This window comes from Candoia aspera, chromosome 1, assembly GCF_035149785.1.
Source record: "Candoia aspera isolate rCanAsp1 chromosome 1, rCanAsp1.hap2, whole genome shotgun sequence".
In the NCBI taxonomy this organism is placed as follows: domain Eukaryota; kingdom Metazoa; phylum Chordata; class Lepidosauria; order Squamata; family Boidae; genus Candoia; species Candoia aspera.
The window spans coordinates 60,506,512-60,529,420 of record NC_086153.1 but is presented as its reverse complement, the minus strand read 5'-3'; the positions used below and the strand labels follow the sequence as shown (position 1 = coordinate 60,529,420).

Genomic DNA, 22,909 nt, shown 5'->3' with positions numbered 1-22,909 from the left:
AAAATAAATAAAATGTAGTAAAAGGAATTAATTAAACTGGAGCACTGCAGAAAGGTCTTATTTCTTCCTACATAATTTTATTTACATGATTAGCCTCAGCAGGTGGCAGCATCTAGCCTACCTTGACTGATCTCAAAAAAAGCTAAGCAGGGTCAGACATGGTATCTGGATGAAAGACTATCCAGAAATCTCAGGATTGTAGGCTAGATTCAGAAAAATAAATATCCCGGAAGGTAGCAATGGCAAGCAACCCCAGTACTTTTGCCAAGAAAACTCTACGGATGCTTAGCTGAGCTCAACTTGAAGGGGTGGTTATCTTACCTTTAGTTAGTTTAAATAATTGCTTTTATGGCAGTCTTTAAGCATGTATTTGACTCTCCACAGAAATATTTTAAAAGTGCTTAATTCTGATGGATTTCTTCTAATGAGAATTAAAATAAATGCAAATTTTGTTATTTTAAAGTTTATATCTGTTTGTCATCCGTGCAAGAATTATCTGAAAATGCATGTAACAAATTCTTTACTAGTTGTGATCAATTTAGTGTGCAATAAATTATCCTTGAATCTGAAGAAACCAATTTGTTAGCATCAAGTGTATTGTAACTGACTGATGCATTTTCTTGGAACTAAACTATATTTGTGGGAGAACAGACTTTAATTGGGAGTTGGGTAGACTTAGAGTGGTGACATCAACATGGAAAGGTAGATAATTTATAATGTGCATCACTCTATTGTTGATTAGCCCAACTGAAATAGCTGAGAGAAGTTAATGATAGGAAGAGTCCTCCAGCATCTTGAAGAAAACATTCCTTCTGAGGGTATTCTTATATTTTTAAAAATCATTTTGAGGGGACACTGCCCTCTTTTAAATAGAACAAACTCACCTGGTGCTGTGTCGATCCAAAGGTTCCTAATAGCTGAAAAGCAGTTAACAAGCAATTTCCGAAAGTGATTAGACAGGCAGGAGGTCATCCTGGCATAAAAAATTAAATTAATTCCAGTCAGTCTGCACCTAAACTTTTAACCTTGCAGACGGAACCATGGACTGTCCCTCTACAAATCAGTATTTACACCTTGTATTCCTGTTAGTTTCCATAAACCAACAAGCCTTGCAGTTTCAGAGATGAAGAAAGAGAAAGAAAGAAAGAAAGGAAAGAAAGAAAAAGAAAGAGAAAAAAGCTACTGCGCAAGAGAGAGGCCTTAACCTCAGAAGCAGAAAATATTCTTCCTATGCATCTACCATTACTTAAACCCTAAATGTAAATAACATTGACATCATCAATACTCAGTGGCAAATAAAGAGTAATCATGAATCATGTACAAACAAAGCATCTCTTTTTTAATCCTTGAAGTGCTAAAGGAGCAGCAAAATGGCAGTATATAGGTAAAACCAATGAGTTCAAACATGCCTGTGCCCCAGAATGCACCATGGTCTGCATTAACAGCATACAAGAGCATCATCAGAGTGCACCTTTACCTGAGTCTAGTAGGCCAACTAGTGTAGACATTTTTTTAAAAAAAATTGAAATTGACTTTGAAGTTTCCACAAACAAAAGGGTGCAGTGGAATGCAATAAATACACCAAATTCGCATTGGTGAATGAACAACACCAAAGTAAAAAATTCCAAAACAGTCAAAGCAAGCCATCATAGATTTTAGGGGGTGAAAATATAATGCACATGTTGATGATAGCTTGTTCAGTTTAGCAGCGCATGTGCATTATGTTCTTTTGATCGTGAAGTTTCAGAGTGCCTTCAAAAACGCACGCACAGAAACCTAACGGACCAACCAAATCAAATGTACTAGTATTTTTTTCCAGTTACATCACGTGTGTGTGAAGTTAAGCCAGTTGGGTGAGTCTGGTGGTCCCTCACAGCAGTTTCTTCCTCTGTAGCTCATTCTCCAATTACCAGTCTTTCTCCATTGGCATAGATCAAGAATGGCACCCTATTTTGGCACCCTAACAAATACCTGTTGCTTCATTTGAAAACTCCTCTAGATCACATTCCACAACACTACTGCTAGCTTAAGCCAACAGCAGTAGGAGCATGATAAGATAACATGGTTTACTATCTCAGGTACAAGAGATAAGACATCATCCAATCATAGCAGCTAAAACCATGGGATATTCAAAAATTTCTGTCCCGAAGAGCATGTTTTAGGCAATAAATGAAACTAACCAGCCCTGTTCTGGAATCAGTTCAGTGCAAAAACAGCTCAAATGTGCATGCTTGGTTTGTTTCAAAACCAGTTCTGTGCATCTGGTTCATAGTGGTTCATCTGCAGGAAACTGAATGTGAGATCCTATTTGTGAAGTTAGGCTTTAGGGATCATATGGGACAGCTGCTAATATACCAGCCTCCCTGCCTGAGGTGCTTGATGCTATGTCCAGCTTGGCGGTGGAATTTCTCAAACTTACAGTATGGTACTGGAACTTTTCAACATGACTTCTCTAGGTGCAGATTCAAAGGCAGCTCAGGAGTTCCTGGCCACCATGAACACCATGGACCTGACTGAGATTGAGGGGCAAGTCACAGTGAACATCACACACTAGATCTGATTTTTGCCTCCGGTGGTGGTGATGTGAGGGGTGTTACCATCAGTCTCTTGTCAGATCACTCCCTGTTGGCCTTTGCTGCAGGGAGGAAGGTCCTATTTGATTGGTTCCCAACACATGCCTGATGTGCCCAGTTGGGTTTCAGAGAGAACTTTGGTTGTTTCTGAGACTCTGGTGCATGGTTCAGCTGAGGCTATAGTTGATGCCTGGAATGAGAGGGTGATGACAGTCTTAAATCGGATCACATCTATGGGGATTCTCTGTGTGCATGGACCATGGTTTTCAGAGGAATTCCAGGTGATCAAGTGGCATAAGAGATAGAGTCCCACAAAGCCATTCTTAAGGATTACCTTGTTGCAATAAGAACAGCAAAACATAATTATTTTTCCACCCTTATTATGCCATGGAGAGCCAGCTGGCAGCCCTATTTAAGGGGACCTGGTCCTTCTTGGGCAAGAACATTTTGGGGGACATGAGGACTATATTAGGGATCTGTCAGTTAAAATTGCTTGGATGCATTCAGAGTTAGACTCTGGCTCTGTGCAGATCCTATGGAGTTGACTGAGGCACAGTCTTTTCTAGTTATTTGGGAAGAGTTTAGCCTGTTATTCCTGATCAGGACAGGGTCCTTAGGGCTATGAATTCAGCTATTTGCGTTGTAAATCTGTGTCCCTCTTGGTTGGTCAAGACCTCCTGGGAAATGACACACAGTCAAATCCATGCAATGATGAAAGCTACTTTGAGGGATGGGTAGTTATCCTGACTCTGAAAGAGGTAATAGTCCACCCTCTCATCAAGAAGCCATGGCTGGATCCAGCAGACTTGGATATTTTTTGTCTGGTCTCCAACCTCCCCATTTTAGGGAAGAATTAATCTATCCATCCATTCAGTTTGGATGTCATCTGACTCCATCTGACTCCTGGTTGTTGAAAAGGAGGTCATCTTGCAGCTGGAGAGGACTCTGGAGGAAACAAATTGAGTTTCAGGTCTGATTGTAGTACTGACACAGCATTGTTCACATTTGTGGATGATTGGGAGGACTGGGATGAGAGTGATGCATTCATCATCGCCATTCTTGATCTCTCAGCATTTTTCGATACCATTGATCATGGTATCCTTCTGAACTGGCTTACAGGGGAGCACTGTTTTGTGGTTCTTTTTCCTTCAAGGCTGTTTCCAGTCATTGTTTGGGGGCAGAGGGAGAGGGCTGTACTGTCTTCCCATTTCTTTACAACACCCATGTAAAGCTGCTGGGTGAGATCATCCACTAGCATGGGATGAAGGAACAATAGTATGCTGATGATACTTCGTTGTATATCTCTACATGGGCTGACCAAGTGATGCTGCTGAGGTTCTTTCCCAATGTCTGGAGGCTGTGAGAATCTGGATGGGAAAGAACAAGTTGTAGCTCAACCCTAGCAAGAGTGAGTGGCTATGGGTTTTGAGGCCACCCGGATCTGGAGATTTTCTACCTCTATCTCAAAATGGGGTAGCATCCTCCAGACAGAGCTGGTGCACACAGTTCCTGCTTGAGCAGGTGGCAGCTATGGTTGGGAAGGCCTTTACACAAATCCGTCTTCTGCGCTAGTTATGCCCATTACAGGGTTGGGAGGCCCTGCATATGGTCACTCTTGCCTTAGATTATTGCAATATGTTCTACATGGGGTTGCCCTTGAAGAATATTCGGAAGCTACAACTAGTTCAGAATGCAGCAGTGTGGGCAGTTTGGGGCATTCCACAGTATGTGGAGTCCTTGGTACTCTCTGAGCCTTGTTGTTTTCTTGCAGATGTTTCATTGTCAGACTAGGCAACATCTTCAGTACCACTAGGCACTGAAGGAAGAGGGGCCGATCAACGGCAAGATGGATGGGTGATATTCTAGAGGTGACAGACTCATCCCTGGGGGAGCTGGGGGTGTTGACAACTGACAGGAAGCTCTGGCGTGGGCTGGTCCATGAAGTCATGAAGAGTTGGAAGCGACTGAACGAATAAACAACAACAAAAGGCACTGAAGATGTTGCCTAGTCTGGCAATGAAACGTCTGCAAGAAAACAAAGCTCAAAGAGCACCAAGGATTCCACAGTTCAACCCTGAGCTACAAATAGCTGCTTCGATTGATTCCACAGTATGCTCTGCTCTGCTGCTTGCACTGGCTAGTTGTGTTCCAGGTGCAATTCAGGGTGCTGATAGTCACTTAAAATAAAGCTGTACATAGCATAGGGTTGGGTTCCTGTCTCTGATTCTGCTTATCCCAAAATATATTAGGTTGTTTATGGGCATGATCTGGGCCCCCTCCTTGAAGCAGTATTATCTAGTGGGACCCAGGAGATGTGCCTTCTGTCACAGTGGCTGTCTGTCTGAGTTGTACGGTGTCGCATTAGAGTCCTTTTTGATGGCTGTGGCTGCCTGGCATTAGCACTTCTTTTTTACAATTTAGGTTTTATGTTATGGTTTTCATTTATTGTTAGCTGCCCAGAGATACAGAAACAAGATGGGCAGCCATATAAATTGTTTAAATAAATAAATAAATAAATAAATTTTGCACATCCCTAGAACTAACTCATTGTCATATAGAAGGTATTGTAAAGATCATAGTTGAAACTGCTCCTCCTGTATAATGTATTTTTAAAAGGTTGCATTTTTATACATAAATACTTTAAATGATATATAAGCATCTTGTTGTGAATGGCATTGAAAGCAAAGCTTTTTGATGCAAGACTCTGTATGGAAACATGCACAGCATTGCAATACCCGTGTAAGTGTTCTTCTAGTTTTCCTAAATTTTAAATTGTGGAAAACTACTGTGCCAGTATTGCCTGTGATGACTAATGATTAAAGATTGAAGGTCTTTAAATAAATAGAATTGGCCAGAGCACATTCTATTGCTCATAATGTAAAATTAAACCTTCATTACATTACTGGCTAAGTTGCTCTTTTGTCTGTCACATTTTAAAATTTAAAAATGACATTAAATTCTCATTAAATTCCAATTAATCTTTTCCCAGAGAAGTGGAGAGTGTTACTGTACTATTAGTATATCTGTCTTTGGTACAGTGTCCAGAGTTTAAAGGGGTAGGGGTTGCAGAATTTCAAGTTTGCTACCGTTTGCTAGCCTGTTCATGGTGTTTTCATCATTAGACGATATCAGTTTACCTGGGTTCTTAATCTGATTTGTTTTGACTTAAGAAATGCCCATATATTGGCTATATTTGTATCATAAATAAAGCCATGCCATTGCATTATTGGTCAAATTGCTTTGTTCTTCTAGGAGTCCCATTTCTATTGTACGAGCTGTTCCTTTACATGCAAAATAAACTTATCTGCAAACCAGCGTACTGTTAAGTGAAACACAAAGGTCTTTGCAGACCATTTTGAGTCAATAAAGTAGGATCAACTGTCAAAAAATGGTATAGCCTTTTGGCTAAGATCAAACATGTGTATCAAGAAAAGGCAGGAAATAAAGCTGTGCTCTCTCCAGAAGTGTCTGGCACCGGCATTTGTAATGTTTAAAAGTGAAATTGTGTAAGTTTGAGGGAAAATTGCATAAATGCCCAGGATAGTTCAACCTGAAAAGTTACAGATCTTGTTCTATTCCTTTGTTTTGGTTGTTGAGATTTCTCCTACTCAGATAGGCATAAATGTTATTATTTAGCCACATGTTTTGTTTAAATAAACGAATGCAGTGACCATCATTATTGCCTGAATTGGAATACTGACAACCGGTGATTTCTAAACAATTCAGTGTTAATGTACTGCATCTGTCTGCAATGCTCTTATGCCTTTTAACATTGGAAGTAGAGTATCATTATCATGTGTTCCTCCAAAGGATATTGAAACTGTGCTGTGCTGGCCTGAATTTAATACTGGTTAGAAAAAGTAGTTCTATTAATGATGAACTCTGAGAGTTGATATACCTTCAAAACCGATGTCATATTTTTATGCTTGCTTTATAGTGTTGGTACCATCACCTGCAAGTTAGTAGTTACATATCTGAGTGAGATTGTCAGCAAGTGAAGCAAGACGTATTATTTCCTTACTGAAGTAATGCATTGATGGCAACAGATAAAGAGTAGCAAAATATTTTTTTTTGAAGAGACATTTATATAGGCAATATAGCATGGCTGTATCTCCTTGGAAACATACACTTTTTTCCTCTTAATGACAAGTATGTTAAGGTTAATTCCTGTCAGAAGGAGAAAGCACAGAATACCTACCTTTTTATATCCTACAATGGTGCAACAATGAAAGCTTATAATTCCAATGCAAATCAATAAAACATAATAGTGCATTCCACTGTTTTGAAGCCTGGCACCTTTTGCTCATTTTATTACCAAGCAAAGTATGTATGATATTGTGACTACTTTGATTCATTAAATCACATTCTCCTTAAAGCATTTTAAGCACTCAGTTTACTGTAGTCTGAATCTCTTTGCAAATGATAGCAACTTCCGTCTGATTTCCATTCAACGTAACATTATCTGGTATGTTTGAACTGATACCACAAAATAGAAACTTTTGGTAGCAGAACTGATTTGAACTATATGCTCATTTTTGTCTTTCTCTTGTTTTGCAGGTCTATAGTCAGTTTACCTTCAGTTTACTTGATTGCAAGTTCTTGGATGATTGCAAGTTGATTGCAAATTTTTGGATTGCAAATTTTTAATCAGAGGACATGTTCACAGATATCTGCCAATATGCTTTTTATCATAGGAGCAACTCAGTGAGGATAATTTTGTGTAGACAAACGGTCAGAAGGAAAGTTTATTTATTTATTTATTTATTTATTTATTTTTGCTTTAAAAATAAAAAGAAAGGTTGAGTCCGAAACATATACAAACATACACAAAACATACACTGCTTTGTATGAAGCAGTTAGTCTATCAGTTCATCAAGTAATCATGATCAAGAGCTAATATATTTATGTCTAGAATGTGTCCCATTAGAAACTAAGTTCAGAATATTATGATTAAGTCTATTTATGAAAGTAAATAATAATTGAGAGTAATTTAATTGAGAGTCCTCTCTCAAAAGGTCCATGGTATGTGGACTAGATGGCAGGCCTTCTTGGAGGAGGCCTGACTTGAAACACTTTTCCCTGATGGTCTGCATGGTTCTTAATCGGCTCATGGTTAGATAACAAGTAAAATCAATATTCCAACACGCATTCAGTTCTGGTTGATTATTTCTATCAGAGCAGATTATGGCTTTTACAGTTACTTGTTTTGTTTTTACTCTTTTATGCATAATTCTTATTATTTTGGTTTTAACCTTGTTTATGTTGCAGCCGCCCAGAGATTGGGACAGATAATAAATGCTGTAAAATAAGAAATCAATAAACTTCCACAATTTACTTTCCAAGACAAGACTAAGAGACTAAGGAGAAGTCTGGCTCATGTGGAATTATTGTAAATAAGGAGGTAAATGGGAAATGAGCCAGGTAAGATTATACTTCTTTAAAAAGATAGAAATCTGGAAGTAAACTCCTTATCACCATATAGTGAAGTCAAATGCAGATGTACTAGCTTTTTTCATGATTTCCAAAAGCCTATTCCTAGAAAAAACACTTGAGATTGTTCTAACTGTATGGTGGTAATGCAGCTTTTCTTGACTTAATAGAAGTTACAGTAGATGTGGCTTGAAAATTATGAAAATTGTATTCCATTGAGTGGATTCCAGGCTGGTAAGGGAACTGGAACACTTAGGTGTCCCATCACCTTGCCTACGGATAGATAAGAATGAAGTGAAGAAATGGTGATGTAATGTTAAGTGTCTACTTAAATCTAAATATTGAGGTTTCTGTTTAAACTAATAGCATCAGCACTGTCTGTAAGATAGCACGATTGCATCAAAGTGAGATCAACTACCTGTGAAAGCTTCTCAACAAGAGATAATTGTGCCAAACAGTAATCACAATGTTATATTGGACCTCATGTTAAAACAAGTAGAAATTATGGGAGCACAATGACACAAAACAGGTATTATTTTGTGTGCCACCTTCTAAGTCTTCCCTTCCCATTTCATTTCAAAACATAGAACAAGTGTAGCATTATGTACTCCTAACTTCTTCAAGCTGTGTAAAATCCAGGAACTATACAACAGAATTTTGTTTCTTTTAGATGAGAGTGAGTACTGGAGACATGCTTCTGTTTCTGTTTACAAATATACAAGTAGGTAGAGTGCTTTGGGACTCAGCAGATTCCTAGGAAAATGCTGTGGGTGCACTTTCTGTGTCAGGTTCTTAGAAAAGAACAACTAGCATACTGGGGTGATTCACCTTCTTCCTACTTCATATCTCTTCTACGTGCTTGGTCTATCTCTGAATCTTGAGTGCAAAAACTCCTTGCCCTTTGACTACCCACCCATCAAAGTATGATGGTTCTTTTTTTCTTTTCTTCAGACAGCCTAGTTTCTACTGGGAAAACGTGATTTGTCATGTGGGACCAGGAAAAATACATTTCCACCTTGTGCCTTTTCTTCCAGACTTGGACCTCCATATATACAGTAAATTGGCCATCTCTAGATGAGTACATATGTACACAAGGATATGAGCTTATTGGAGAACAATAACTATTTGCATTATAAATCTACAGTATTCCTGTAATTCTGCATAGTAGAAGCAGAATGTGCCCAGGGAAAACTACTTTTTCTTAGATACCTACTAACTAATAAAAATAATAGAAAGCATCTGGACAATTTTCAGCAGGTAAAGCTTGCTTCTTCCTCTGCCTGTATCTCATTTCTTCCCAATTTTAACTGAAAGAATAGAAATCTTTATGGGTAAAGAGCTAATGTGGCATAGACAGAATGTTTCCTTGGAAACTCTTGTGTGGGAGGGACATTATACTGCCAAGCAATTTGATTAAAAGAAGTCTGAACTTTGACAATGAACTGAAAGAAATAAATCACTCAAGGTTTATTACTCTGTGTTTATTAAGCAATCAAATATACATTTTAATGGGTATATAAATATAAATCCAAGTTCAGTCCAGGTCCGACCCTGTTTAAGTTTTTGAAATCAGCCAAGGTTGGCTCAAAGGTACAACAGTTCTTAGAAAAGATATACACCACATCAAACTTCGGGGGTCTTAATTACAAACAACAAAAAGCAATTGGCAACAAAAATACAGTGTGAAGCCTAATAAAAGTTTAGTGAATACAAAGTAAAATGTGTCTGTGTGTGTCTGTGTGTATACATGTATACCCACACTCCCACACTGACACACACATACAATTATTAGTTGTTGAAATCTTAACTGTTAATTGAATCCTTGACCTGCTGAATCTCTACAAGACTGTTCCCAATAGATTGTGCTTCATGTAAGAATGATATCTCAAGTAACTTGAAAGATCCTCAGTCGTCTGGTACTGCCTGATTACTGTGTCCTTGCTATTGGTTACAAAAGTCAGTCAGTCAAGCTATTCACATAATACTGGTTTTAGGTCGCTGGATAGATTACACTGCTTTTTATTCACTGCTTAGGTGCATTTCCCATGAACTATTTCCCTTGGTTTAACTCTTCTGGAGTATTAGGCAGATGCTCCTCCAGTGTTGCTTTTTAACTCCCCCTTTTGAAAGCTAACTAACGGAACAGCCAACAAGACAACTGAAATTTGGTAATGTGATCGTTTTCTCTCTTCATTCCCTATGGTCAGATTAGAAAGTTAGATCTGCCTCAGACTTGTGCCTGCTTTTCCTTTGTGTCATGCCCATTTTAGTATCCTTTTTCCTGATCCTCTACATAAAATGACTGTTTGCCATGAGCCAAAGGAAATTATGGCTGGCTGCAGTGGTTTTTTTTCCCCCCTTACTGCAAGTAAATCTAATCAGCCACAGTTATTCTTGGAATTGATTTGCTCTGTGTCTCATTCCCCTGCCAAACTGTGTTGTACCTGGAGATCTGTGAAGGACAATCTAGACTAAAGTGTACTATAGGTTTGTTGATCTTCCTGATCTCAAACAAGCCTACATTGGTGTTCCTTTTAAAAGTTTCATAACTGATTTTAACCATACAGCAGCTTTCTTGTTTCAAGTTTGAGTGCCAATAGGTAACTCATCTGGATTATGGCTGAAGATTTCCAGGGCATAGAGTTCAGTTTTGGTAAAGAATCAGGAGTGTAGTGGAACTTTTGGGTAGGAGAAATGATGAGCTGACATACCTCCGATGGTCGGAAACAACGCTGAGGGGCAGATTGGCAACCAGCTGGTGAGCCCAGATCTGTGGAGCTTCTCTGGATAAAGGAGAAGCCAAGAAATCACCCACATATGCTCCAGAAGGCTGTTCCTTGTGAGGAAATCCATAGGATCCAGAGGGAGGCTGTGGGCAAACTGGGTAGAGTTCCAGGAGCTGAGGAAGAAATATCAAGCTCTCAGTCTCATGCAGAGACTGCATTAAGAACACTGGGCTTGACCAAAACTCCACTTTCTAAAGCACATTTGGATATAAATAGCAGATAAATAAACAGCTACAGAGATCTTCCAAACAGCAGAGCAACTAGACCACATGGTGAGTGTCATTTCAATCCAGGATATAATTAAAGAGAAAAGTAAAGAAATAACCAGATAAATAATCTTAATCTATTTCTCTGGAATTGTAATGCAAAGAGTAACATAGTCTTGGGGGTGATGAAGAGAATGCCTTCCTTACTGAGGATTCAGTGACTGATGGATGTGCCCTCAAGTCATAGTAACCCTTAAAATCAATAAGATCATTCATCTGACAGCATCTTGGGGAATGTAGATAGCTTTGGGATTCAGAAATCATTGATTTTATCATTTGCTCTGTACTATGGTTCTGCCTTGTTATCAGCTGCTTATTGTGAGGGGTTGTATGAGAATTAGGAAGCTGACCTGGTAAAGAAACAAGCTGAAAGGAGATGAGGTATTTCAGCAAAAGGACAATGTGAAACTTATCTCCAAATCAACCATAAAGCACTTGCAGGAAAGGAAGATAAAGATTATGGAACGGCCTTCACAGTCCCCAGCTTGCATATTACTGAAAATCCATGGGGAGATTTCAGACATGCAATGCATGCAAGAAGACTTAAGAATATTCCTGAGCAAGAATAGTTATGCAAGGAAGAGTGGGGGGAAATTCCAAAAATGGGCTATAGGAAGTGTTTGCAAGCTGTTAATGTTGCCAAAAGACATCTCAAATGTGCTGACTGAAAGGGTGTGCAGATTTTGCACTTCCCCTATTCATTTTTTTAAAAAATTGAATCTATAAACAGCCACACTCCTCCCAGAGAAGGTCTGCCTATCTATGTGGTCAGTAAGAATTAACACAAACTTGATTCCACATAATCAAGCAACTGCACGTGAATAGAAAGTATGCATTCAAGTTTGCAGAAAGATTTGTTTATACCATCCAGCGGTTTTGTCAGTTTCTGTTCACTTAAGAATTTGTTGAAACATACCGTGTGACTAAATCTTTCTATGCAGCTGTGTGCTTTATTAAGCATTTATTTCTGCTGAAAGTTTTTTATGTAGAGGTTTGATTGCTAGGCATATTGGCCAATCCCAGTCTATTTTATTTATATATTTAGAAAATATATGGTTGCCCACCTTATGCACCTAACTGTCTGGCTTGCAACCAATTTTTTAAAAAGCCACAATACAAAAACCCCATAATAAAACAAAATTTTAAAAATTTTGCAAAGAAAAAGTATGTAACCATTTAACAATTTCACAGACACACGTACATTGGGGTCCACTAACGTCCTGGGCCTAGTGCTTGGGGGGAAAAGCCAGGTCTTAACAACTTATCAGAAGCCCTCTGAATCTCAGGAAGGAAGCTATACCGTAGGACAGGTGCTGGGACATGGAAGGATAATCTTGATCCCACAAGATGACTGTTTAGAGGGGACTTGGATCATGCCTACCCTGTCAGTTATGGTGGAATGGGCAGAATCCCTTGGAGACAGGCAGTCCCAGAAGTGGGCTGGCCTTGTACAATGCATGGCTTTAAATGAAATAACCAGCACTTTGAATTACACCTGAAAGCATATGGAAGCCAATGCAGCTAGCACAGCAGTTGTGTCATATAAGCAAATGCCTCAAAACAGCACACAGCACTATAGAAATCCAATGAGGGAATCACTAAGGTAGTGAGCAGGGCCTGTCCAGCAACAGGGACATCTGGCACAGAAGACAAATCTGCACAAAGCCCCCCACCCCAATCACAACTTTCATCTGCACTTTGAGCAGCATCAGTGAGTCCAGGAGGATCCCCATATTGTGCACCAGCTTTGAAAGGGGAAATGCAATCCCAACAAGGATTAAAGATGAAAAATCACCAGATCCAGGGAGGCACAGAAACCCAGAGCTCTCAGTCTTGCCAGAGTTAAGTCACAATTAGTTCTCCAACTCTACCCATCCTACTCTCTCCAAACCATCTAAAACGTTCTGACTTCCTGCTTCAGCCCTGTAGAGTCTGCAATGCAATTGCACCAGGTTTGTCACAATTTAACAATACTTCCAAGTCCAGTGAATAAAACAGAGGGGACTGTCAAGAGTTGCTGCTCTACTTGGTTGGTTGCAAGGCAGCCACAGACATGGGTTGGAATTTCGACTTACCGTTGTGTGCAAATTCAGCCTTATATGCTAGCACTTACATAGAGTGAACATACAGTATGTTCTGTAATACTGGTATCATGCCACACTTTCCCATTTCATGGGCATGAAGCATGACACATTTCAATTTAATTATATTTATTTATTTGTTTGTTTGTTTGTTTATCATATTTTTATCGCCGCCCATCTCCCTCATATGGGGGACTCAGGGTGGTTCACACTAAAACAGTTTAAATTTCAATAAAATCATAAATAATATCAATAAATATTTAACTTTCAGAACTTTCAAAACTCTTAGTACATGGGACTATATTTAGGACTGGTTTAATGTTAATCTTTTATGACTAGGTATATTGAAGAATAATTAGTTTTTATTTATGCATTAGACAAGTAAACAAAGAGAAGAAAGCCATCTAGTATCTGCATCTGTGTAGATACGAACACACAAACCAATACAGTTTGGTGCAGAGGTTAAGGTGCTGGACTAGAAACCAGGAGACTGATTTCCATATAGGGAGATTATCAAATGTCTGTATATACTTTTATATCCTCCCCACTTAAACAGTAATCACTTGAGAGGCTGAGTTTAGTTTCCTGCACATGGGAGCATGCACTGGATGCCAAAGGCTTTGTCTCTATTTCTGCCTGGAAGTTACAGCTCTCCATCTGCTTGTCTCTATCCACTCCAACTACTGCATAATAGACTCATAATCCAAAATCTGCTTTTTGGTGCTTCTACCTTTTCCAGTAAGATGGGTATCTCCTCACAAACACTCAAGAGTGGCTCTTAGTGATCGCTAGACCATTATCTGTCATTAGCTCCCACTTGATGAAACAGCAGCCACCATCCTAGCCTATTAACCAGCAAATGAATGGTCAGATTTCACAAAAGTATGGGTATATTTGCATTCTCTCTGGCCCCTCTGGTAGTCAAGGAGCTTTAGCTTAGAGAAGCAAATCAAACATCAAAACTTCATGGGCTGAGCTGCCAGGAAATGCAAAAGAAAAGAATCTGATGAATCATTCTCCTCTTCTGTGACCTCAGTGCTATCTGTATAAAACCTGGAACAGGACTACAGTAGTTGTTATTTCCATTCTCTACATGTTAGAGGACTTGAGTCAGGCTCTTAAGGACTTTACTTCTAGTATCTAGGTTATTAACACCTATCTGACAGTTGAAGCCTGGATTATTATTATTTTTTTTAGCATAGGGTATTCCCCCCATCTTCTAAGCATTTATAATAGTGGTTAGGAGAGAACCAAACATTAAAAACAGGAAACAGGAATAATAAAATACTTTGTCATGATCACTGGTGCTTGAATACATAATAATGTGTTAAACTATGGCTGATGAAGAAAAGAAACATGGCAGATGCTTCTCAGATTTAATCTTAAAGCAGACCTTTCTTCCTATTCACCTGATAATACTGCTTCCATGCTATAAAGTAAGCAGCTACTTACTTCAGCATCTTTGAAGGGTAGTGTACTTATTCACCATGCAGCTCTAAATAATCATTTATAATTAAGTATTTGTCAATTCATTAAAACTTATTTGTTTTTAAAATGCCAGTGTGATGGTTGCTCTTATTCCAATAAAGCACAGACTCACTAGCCAGGGCTAAGGATTGAGAATAGAATGCATACACTGAGAAAGACGGGAATGAGCACATGGCGTGCGAGGTAGCCTGTAAATACCCGCGGTGCGGACGTGGTCCTTCCCCACCCCCCATTGTCCCAAAGTCCTGCCCGATGGTGAACCTGGAGTCTTGATGGGCGATCGGGGCGATTCCGGAGCCTCAATGGGCGATCGGGGATTAGCGCCAATTACTTCTGTCCTCTTCCTGTGTCCGGAGCAGGTGTGTCTCCCGTGGCAATGCAGAGATGTCAGGGAGATAGGATGATGGCTTCCTGGGTCAGGGCAAAGGTATGTTTCCTTTGTCCTTTGTCTTGTATTGTCTTTCGGTGCTTACGGGATTAGCCCTGATTCTTTCCTTCCCCTTCCTCTAAATCAGTAAGGCATGTTCCCCATTATGATGTATGTATACATCGCAACGGGGGACATGACATACTGCCTCCCCAAGAAAAACTTCAGGGCACCGGTTTTGAAGGATATGCTGCATGGAAGCGTGTGACTAGCCGTTGCGCTGAGACATCCCGGGCGTGCACCCACTCAGGGTGAGGGAAATGTCTCCAGCGGACCAGCTACTGAAGGGTGCCCCGTAGCCTTCTGAAATCTAGGACCTCCTTTATTTCAAAGTGCTGCTGCCCATCGATCATGATAGGAGGAGGCGGGGGGGCTTCGTTATGCCACTTTGAGGAGATAGCCGGTTTCAGTAAGGCACAATGGAACACCGGGTGTATGCGTTTCAAGTTGTGTGGCAATTCTAACTTGAAAGTTACCGGGTTGATTTTGTCCACTATTGGGAAAGGGCCAATGAATTTGGGGGCTAACTTCTTTGAGGGCTGCGGAGACTTAATTCATTTAGTGGAGAGGTAGACCTTATCTCCCACTTTGAAGTCTGGTTGCGCAGCTCTGTGGTTGTCCGCATACCGCTTGTAGGTTGCTTGGGCTTCAGAGAGAGTAGCTGAATGATTGGCCAAACATTGGCTAGCTGAGCAGCCCAGTCATCTGGGGAACAAGGCGGGGTAGCTGGCTGTGGCAATTCCGGGATCGGGACAAAGTCTCTTCCATAGACTACCCGGAAGGGGGTGTGGCCCGTGCTCTGGTGCACTGCATTGTTGTATGCCACCTCAGTGAAGGGGAGTAGGTCTACCCAATTATCTTGCTGGTAGCTTATAAAGGAGCACAAAAATTGCTCCAGGGTGGAGTTAAGGATTTCCGTAGAGCCGTCTGTGTGGGGGTGCCAAGCAGTGGACAATGCCTGCTTGGTGCCAATCCACTTCAGGAATGCTTTTCAGAATTGTGAAGTAAATTGTGTACCCCTATCTGTGACCAAGCGGGAGGGGGTACCGTGTAATTTGTAGATGTGATTTAAGAAGAGGCGTGCCAGCTGTTGAGCGGAGGGAATGGAGGCGCATGGGACAAAATGTGCCTGTTTCGAAAAGTAGTCCTTAACCACCCAGATGACCGTTTTCCGCTGGCTGGGTGGCAAGTCTACAATAAAGTCCATTGATATTTCCTCCCAAGGGTGGGAGGGGCTTGCCTCCAGCTGCAATAGTCCCTGGGTCTTGCTCACTTTTCGCTTGGCCATAGCACATGTAGGGCAAGCAGCGACATATTCTTTTACATCCTTCCTAAGTGTAGGCCACCAGAATTGTCGCCTTACCAGATGTGTTTTAACAAAGCCAAAGTGTCCTGCCGTTTTGTCATCGTGAGAACGGCTCAGAACCTCTGCTCGCAATTGCTCCGGCACGTTCAAGCTATTTTGTTTCCAGGCCAAATCATTTATAAAAGAAACATTGTTTTTATTGGTTTGCAACCATGTGTCCGTTTTTAAAGCTTGTACGAACTGCTGTTGCAATTGCGATGAAATTGACATGCGTCTCCCTTCCCTTGCGGGCGGTTGTGCCGGGGTGCGCTGCGTTCCAGTTTGGCTGTGCGTGACGGCTTGGCAACCCAGCTGTGTGTCAGTCCACACAGTACCTACAATGTCTGATGCCTGACTGGCATCCTGGGGCCGTCTAGAGAGAGCGTCAGCCAAGACGTTCTTTTTTCCTGGTATGAACTTCAGTTTAAAATTAAAGCGGCTGAAAAACTGAGCCCAGCGAACCTGCTTGGGGCTGAGGCGTTTCGGGGTACTGAGCGCTTCCAGGTTTTTGTGGTCCGTCCAGACCTCAAAGGGGCAAGTGGCCCCTTCCAGGAGGTGTCGCCATGCCTCTAAGGCAGCTTTGATGGCAAAAGCCTCTTTCTCCCATACATGCCATCTCCGCTCTGTTTCGGAGAACTTGCGGGAGAGGTACGCGCAAGGCTTCAGCTGATTATTTAAATCCCGCTGAAGCAAGAGTGCCCCGATTGAGAAATCTGAGGCATCTACTTGGACTACAAAGGGCTTGGTGGGGTCGGGGTGTTGTAGAACTGTTTCGGCTGTGAACAGGCTTTTGAGATGATCAAAAGCCCTTTGGCATTCAGGTGTCCAGTTAAGTAGCGCTCCTGGGTTTCGTGCTTTGCACGTGTCTCCCAAACCCTTGGTGCGGAGTAAATTAGTTAGGGGCAAAATGATTTCCGCTAGTCCCTTGATGAACCCCCTGTAAAAATTTGTAAATCCCAGAAAACTCTGTAGTTGCCTCCTAGTGTGCGGGCGCTCCCATGCCAGGATGGCCTGGACTTTCCCAGGGTCCATTTCGATGCCCCTCTCAGAGATTCTATAACCCAGATAATCTATCTGAGATTTATGAAACTCGCACTTAGAGAGCTTGGCAAATAGCTCGGCTTTGCGGAGTTTCTTGAGCACCTGTTTAACCAAGCGTTCATGCTCCTCTTCCGTCTCAGAATATATTAATACATCGTCTAAATACACCAGGACCCCCTTGAACAAGTGTTCATGCAAGACCTCGTTAATTAACTGCATAAATACCCCTGGTGCCCCTGCCAAACCAAACGGTAACACTTTATATTGGAATGATCCCAGTGGGCAATTGAAAGCCGTCTTCCACTCATCCCCCTCCTGTATGCATATGCGGAAATAGGCTTCTCGCAAGTCCAGTTTGGAGAAGATTTTCCCCTTTGCCAGATGTGCTAATATGGTAAAGGATATTTGTTGGATATGGAAGCCGCATTCAATCCACGGTAGTCCGTACAGAGTCTTAATGTCCCATCCTTTTTCTCTCTGAACAAGACTGGGGCTCCAACTGGTGAGTTTGCGGGCTCGATGAAGCCTCGTGCTAAATTCTTGTCCACAAACTCCCGCAATGCTGCCAGTTCTTTCTGGGTCATTGCGTAAATTTTGGGCTTTGGCAAGGGTGTGTTGGGAACCAGTTCTATTGCACAGTCAGTCTTTCTGTGGGGTGGGAGTTTGTCTGCTTCTTTCTCCCCGAACACATCTGCAAACTCCGCGTACCTGTCTGGCAAGCCTTCCAGGGCCGCTGCCTCCAGGTGTGTGGTTGTAGACGCCGCCCTCCCCACCGCAGCACGGGGAATTCGGTCCCCTGTAGGTGCTTGGTAGAAGCTGTCTGTAAACGTGATCATCCTGGTTTCCCAATTTATGTAGGGGTTCCTTTGTACTGGCCACGGAATGCCCAAGATGATTAAAGGTTGGCCCACTGGTGCTACGACAAATTTCAGTCTCTCCCGGTGACTGCCTAACTGCAGCATCACTTCGGTGAATTGGGTGACCGGGCCCCCTCCCGCTGCCGAACCGTCCAATTGTGTGAACACTATGTGGTGCTGAAGTGGACAGCAGCGGAGATTTAAAGCGGCAACCACGTCCGGGTGCATTAGGCACCTAGAACGGCCCGAGTCTATCAGGGCCCAGACTTCAATTGACTTCTCATTGGACTTTAACTTAACTTTTACGTACAGGGTGGGACAGTTGGCACTCACCCAGATGTCGCTGCGCCCATTCTCCTCCTCCACCTGCCCTCTGGCGCTTCTTAGAGCAGGTGGCTGGTGTTTCCCGCAGGCTCTTCTTGGTCGTTCTCCTCCTCGTCGCTGGAGTAAGGTAGTTCTTTTGCTCCGATCTCTCCTCTGGTCACTGGTATCTTTTTGTGCACTGCGGGTGGTTTGCCCAGCAGTTTTCTTGGTGTGTCAACTACCTTGGTTTTCGGGCACGCCGCCGCTTTGTGGTCCTCTTTCCCGCATCAAAGGCATTGCCCCCTGGTGAACCGTCTCTCCCTCTCCTCTCTCCAGGGTTGGGATGTTGTCCTCACTGGTCCTGCAGCGGTTCAGGGTCCCTTTATCATCACCTCTTGTTGTGCCGCCCTCTTGGCTTGCAGGAAGGTTTCCTGGGCATTTTCCACCTTACCGGCCAGCAGTATCCACTTGTGTAGAGTGTTTGGGTCATCTCTGCATAATGCCCATCTCAGAATGTTCAAGTTCAGGCCCTCTTTGAAACGTTTGATTAGGGTAGACTGCGACCAGTCCACCACCTTTCCTGCCAGTGCTTTAAAGTCCATGGCATAATCTGCTACAGATCGTTGCCCTTGACTGATTCTCCTTAGGGACCTCTTCGCTCTCTCCTTTTCCAAGGGGTCTCTGAAGTGCAGATCTAATGCCCAGAGGAACTCGTCGATGACTTCGAGCTCTGGGGCATCTGCCTGGCATAGCTGCACATACCAGTCAGCCGCCCTTCCCTTAAGTTTGTTCGCAATGGCATTAATTTTGCCCTTTTCTGAGCGAAAATATGGCCCAAATTCTTCCATGTAGTTCTTTGCGTTCGTCAGGAAGAAGGATAATGTTGCTGGGTCCCCGTCGAATTTGACCCCGAGGTCTTTCACCCCTGCTCCCAGTGGGCTCCAAACCACATCTGGGCGTCTGGGCGTACTTCGGGCTGCTGGGGTTCTCCGGTCTCAGTGTGGGGATTCCCTAAGCCGGACTCCGGGCGGCATTGCTTCCGTTTCGTGCCGGCTCCAGCCTCTTCCCAGCGGTTGCATCTCCAGGGTGGGAAGGGGGGAAGATGACCTCCTGGTGGGTTCCGCGATGTGGACTCTGCCCGGCACTGCCTCAGCCTCCTGCCATCTCCTTCCTCTCCCCGCCTGTCGCGTCTCAGGGGTGGGAGGGGGGGTGATGAACTTCGGGTTCCTGGTTCCACCTCACCCCTTCCTTGGGATTCCCACACCACTGACCATCTCAGGAACAGCTGTTCGATTGACTCCAGCCTCGCCTCCATTATCCTCAGCCACTCAGCTGTCTGGGAGCCTTCCTCAGTTCGTCCGGTCTGGCGCCTTCCCTCGGCTCCTGCGATTGTTGGGGACAGCAGGTCCCGCGGCTTAGACGCCCCGAGCGTCCCTGGCAGGGATCCCGGTGTTTCATCCATGGTGACCCACTCACCCTGCAACTCTCTGGTGGCTTCAAGTGTCCAGCTTCTTCCGGCCTCCTCCTCCTCCGAGCTTGATCCCGAACCCTCCTGGACTTCGTACCGTCTGGGAACAGGGTTCTCGCCGATCACCCATACCGTGGAGTCGGGAGTCCCGTCACCGGCCCTCCGGTAGCCAGCTCTTCATGGGTTGAGTTTTTCCATCGCCAGCTGTTGATCCCTCACAGATGAATTCTGGAATGGTGCTAGCGGAAAAAATTTTTTTTGGATTCCCGTCTTTATGTGATGGTTGCCCTTATTCCAATAAAGCACAGACTCACTAGCCAGGGCTAAGGATTTCCGGTTTATTGAGAATAGAATGCATATTCTGAGAAAGACGGGAATGAGCACATGGTGTGCGAGGTAGCCTGTAAATACCCGCGGTGCGGACGTGGTCCTTCCCCACCCCCCATTGTCCCAAAGTCCTGCCCGATGGTGAACCCGGAGTCTTGATGGGCAATCGGGCGATTCCGGAGCCTCAATGGGTGATCAGGGGGATTAGCGCCGATTACTTCTGTCCTCTTCCTGTGTCCGGAGCAGGTGTGTTCCCCGTGGTAATGCAGAGATGTCAGGGAGATAGGATGATGGCTTCCCGGGTCAGGGCAAAGGTATGTTTCCTTTGTCCTTTGTCTTGTATTGTCTTTCGGTGCTTACGGGATTAGCCCTGATTCTTTCCTTCCCCTTCCTCTAAATCGGTAAGGCATGTTCCCCGTTGTGATGTATGTATACATTGCAACGGGGGACATGACAGCCAGTCACTACTGAAAAAGCTGTCCCTAATCGTTTTCAGATTCAAATACGAATCTTTCACATCTGAGCACCAGTGCTTAATGGATGTCTTTTTGCCTGCCTGCCTGCCTGCCTGCCTTGCCTTTTTATCAAAGACTGCAGCCAGAGTGATAATATAAAAATTATGATAAACAGACTATACTGATTTCTTTTTTCAGCTTAGATCTACTTTATATGTAAATGGGTAACCTAGAGGATGATGGATTCATGTGAATATAGGGTTAAGTGTGCACAAGCATGCCTGGATTCATGAGCCAGCAGCAAATCTATGTCTAGGATAGTTTACACATCTGGTTATTTAGATGTACCTAAGCATAATAGCCAGGTTTGACATCATAGAAAGTTTTCTTGATTTATTGGTCCTCGGAAGGGAGAAGCAGAGTAGGAAAGGGTTTCTTACATGTACTTCTATCCAACTCATTCCCACAATGATTTATTAAGCCAAACTGTTTTAGCTGGTCGTTAAATACAAACAGTGTTGCTTACATTTTCTGTCTTGATCTTTTCTGATGATCTTTTTACCTGCTGGTTGGCAACAGCTTACCTTTACTTTGATTTAGTAGTAAAACATCTGCTCTGCAGTGTTGCTCCATATTTTCTGAAGCAAAATTTTATTATAAAGCTAAATTAAATCATACAGTATTCTCACACATTAATGTTGCATTTTAATTCTCCCCATCTGTTTTTATCTGTAGCATTACCTGAAAGTACCACTGCTATCTCTAGATTTCCTTCAGAAGTGCTGTTTCTAAATCCTGTGTCTCATTCTTAACAGTTCTTTCTTAAGGGTAGGGGCAGAAATGTATTTACAGAAAGCAATAATATGCACAGATTGGGCAATTTTTCTTGACTCTCCGTCCATGGAAGGAGGAGTACAGTGAAATACAGGGTTGAGAAGGGTGGCTATCTTGAGTGAAATACTGTAGATGGTAATATAAATTTTTGTCTAGGCATTAAGACCATAAAACAGCCACCTTCAGCAAGTTGCTTTCCAGTATTCATTCATTCAGTTTGTATCCTGCTTGCTCCCTCCTCCTAATTTTCCAACAACAACCTTGCAAAATTGGTTAGGCTGTGAAAGAGCGTGATTAACCCAGCTGGACATGGACACTCTCTAGGTCTCCTTGCTCCTAGTCCAACACTTTCACAAGTACCCAGTGCTGGCTCTCAGTGTGTTGATTACTTGTGTTGGACTAAGCATTCATTCTCAAGTACCTTTGTTTGTACTGTCTGGGAAGGCTGGAAGTTATAGTCTACTATATTTGGAAGTTAGCAAATTGGGGAAAACTTGCATAGAAAAACACACACACTTGCTTTTAAAATACTGACACTTCTATGAAGGACAAATCAGTTTTCAGAGAATTTAATTATTAATTAACTTTGCAGACAGAGTAGGTGAGTGTGAATAAATGCTTATGCATATAAATGCAGTGTTTGGCAACTATGCACAAAGCTTACAATTCTGAGAAACTTGGATGCCAGATGCTTTTATTAAAACTTCCTAACCCTAAAGGCTGTTACAATGGTTGGAAGGAAAACTGTTAGTGGAAGATCCTGAGCTTGGAATCTTTAGCATTTAGTATTTCCGGTAATGAGGACTTCAGTGGCTGTTCTAGTGCTTTCCCACCTGCTTGTGTTGCTGTTATATATTTGAAATAAACAAACCTGCGGGCACACTTCAGAATTGAGACTTTTTGGCACTGAATTGGGTTACCTTGGTACATAATTTCCTTTTCGCACAGTCTGTGCAATTTTGAAGTATAATCATAAATTGTTTTTGTTAACAACATAGAACTTTAAGGGAGATGGTGGAAGGAAATCTAACTAGCACTTTTGTTGTACTGGTTTTGTTAAAAGATATCCTGGTTCAGTGATTTTTTTTTGAAAAGAGAGAAAATTTGTCCCTCTGATAGTGCAAGATGGGCGTGGGAAAAATATTCTGAGAACATCCAATATGATCACCTGCTATTTAAGTTTGTTCATGAAAAACAATTTCAGGTACAATGCTTCCAAAGTTTCTGT

At 42.4% G+C, this 22,909-nt stretch overlaps 1 protein-coding gene across 1 annotated transcript in view; it reads left to right on the top strand.

Annotated features, from left to right (window-relative positions):
• The first annotated feature begins 2,422 nt into the window (after positions 1 to 2,422).
• The window catches only part of GLP1R (glucagon like peptide 1 receptor), a 126,975-nt gene continuing 106,488 nt past the window's right edge, over positions 2,423 to 22,909 (top strand). The window contains exon 1 of the mRNA XM_063290122.1: positions 2,423 to 2,536. Within this exon, the coding sequence (XP_063146192.1) occupies positions 2,423 to 2,536 (114 nt within the window). The remainder of the gene's footprint in view (positions 2,537 to 22,909) is intronic.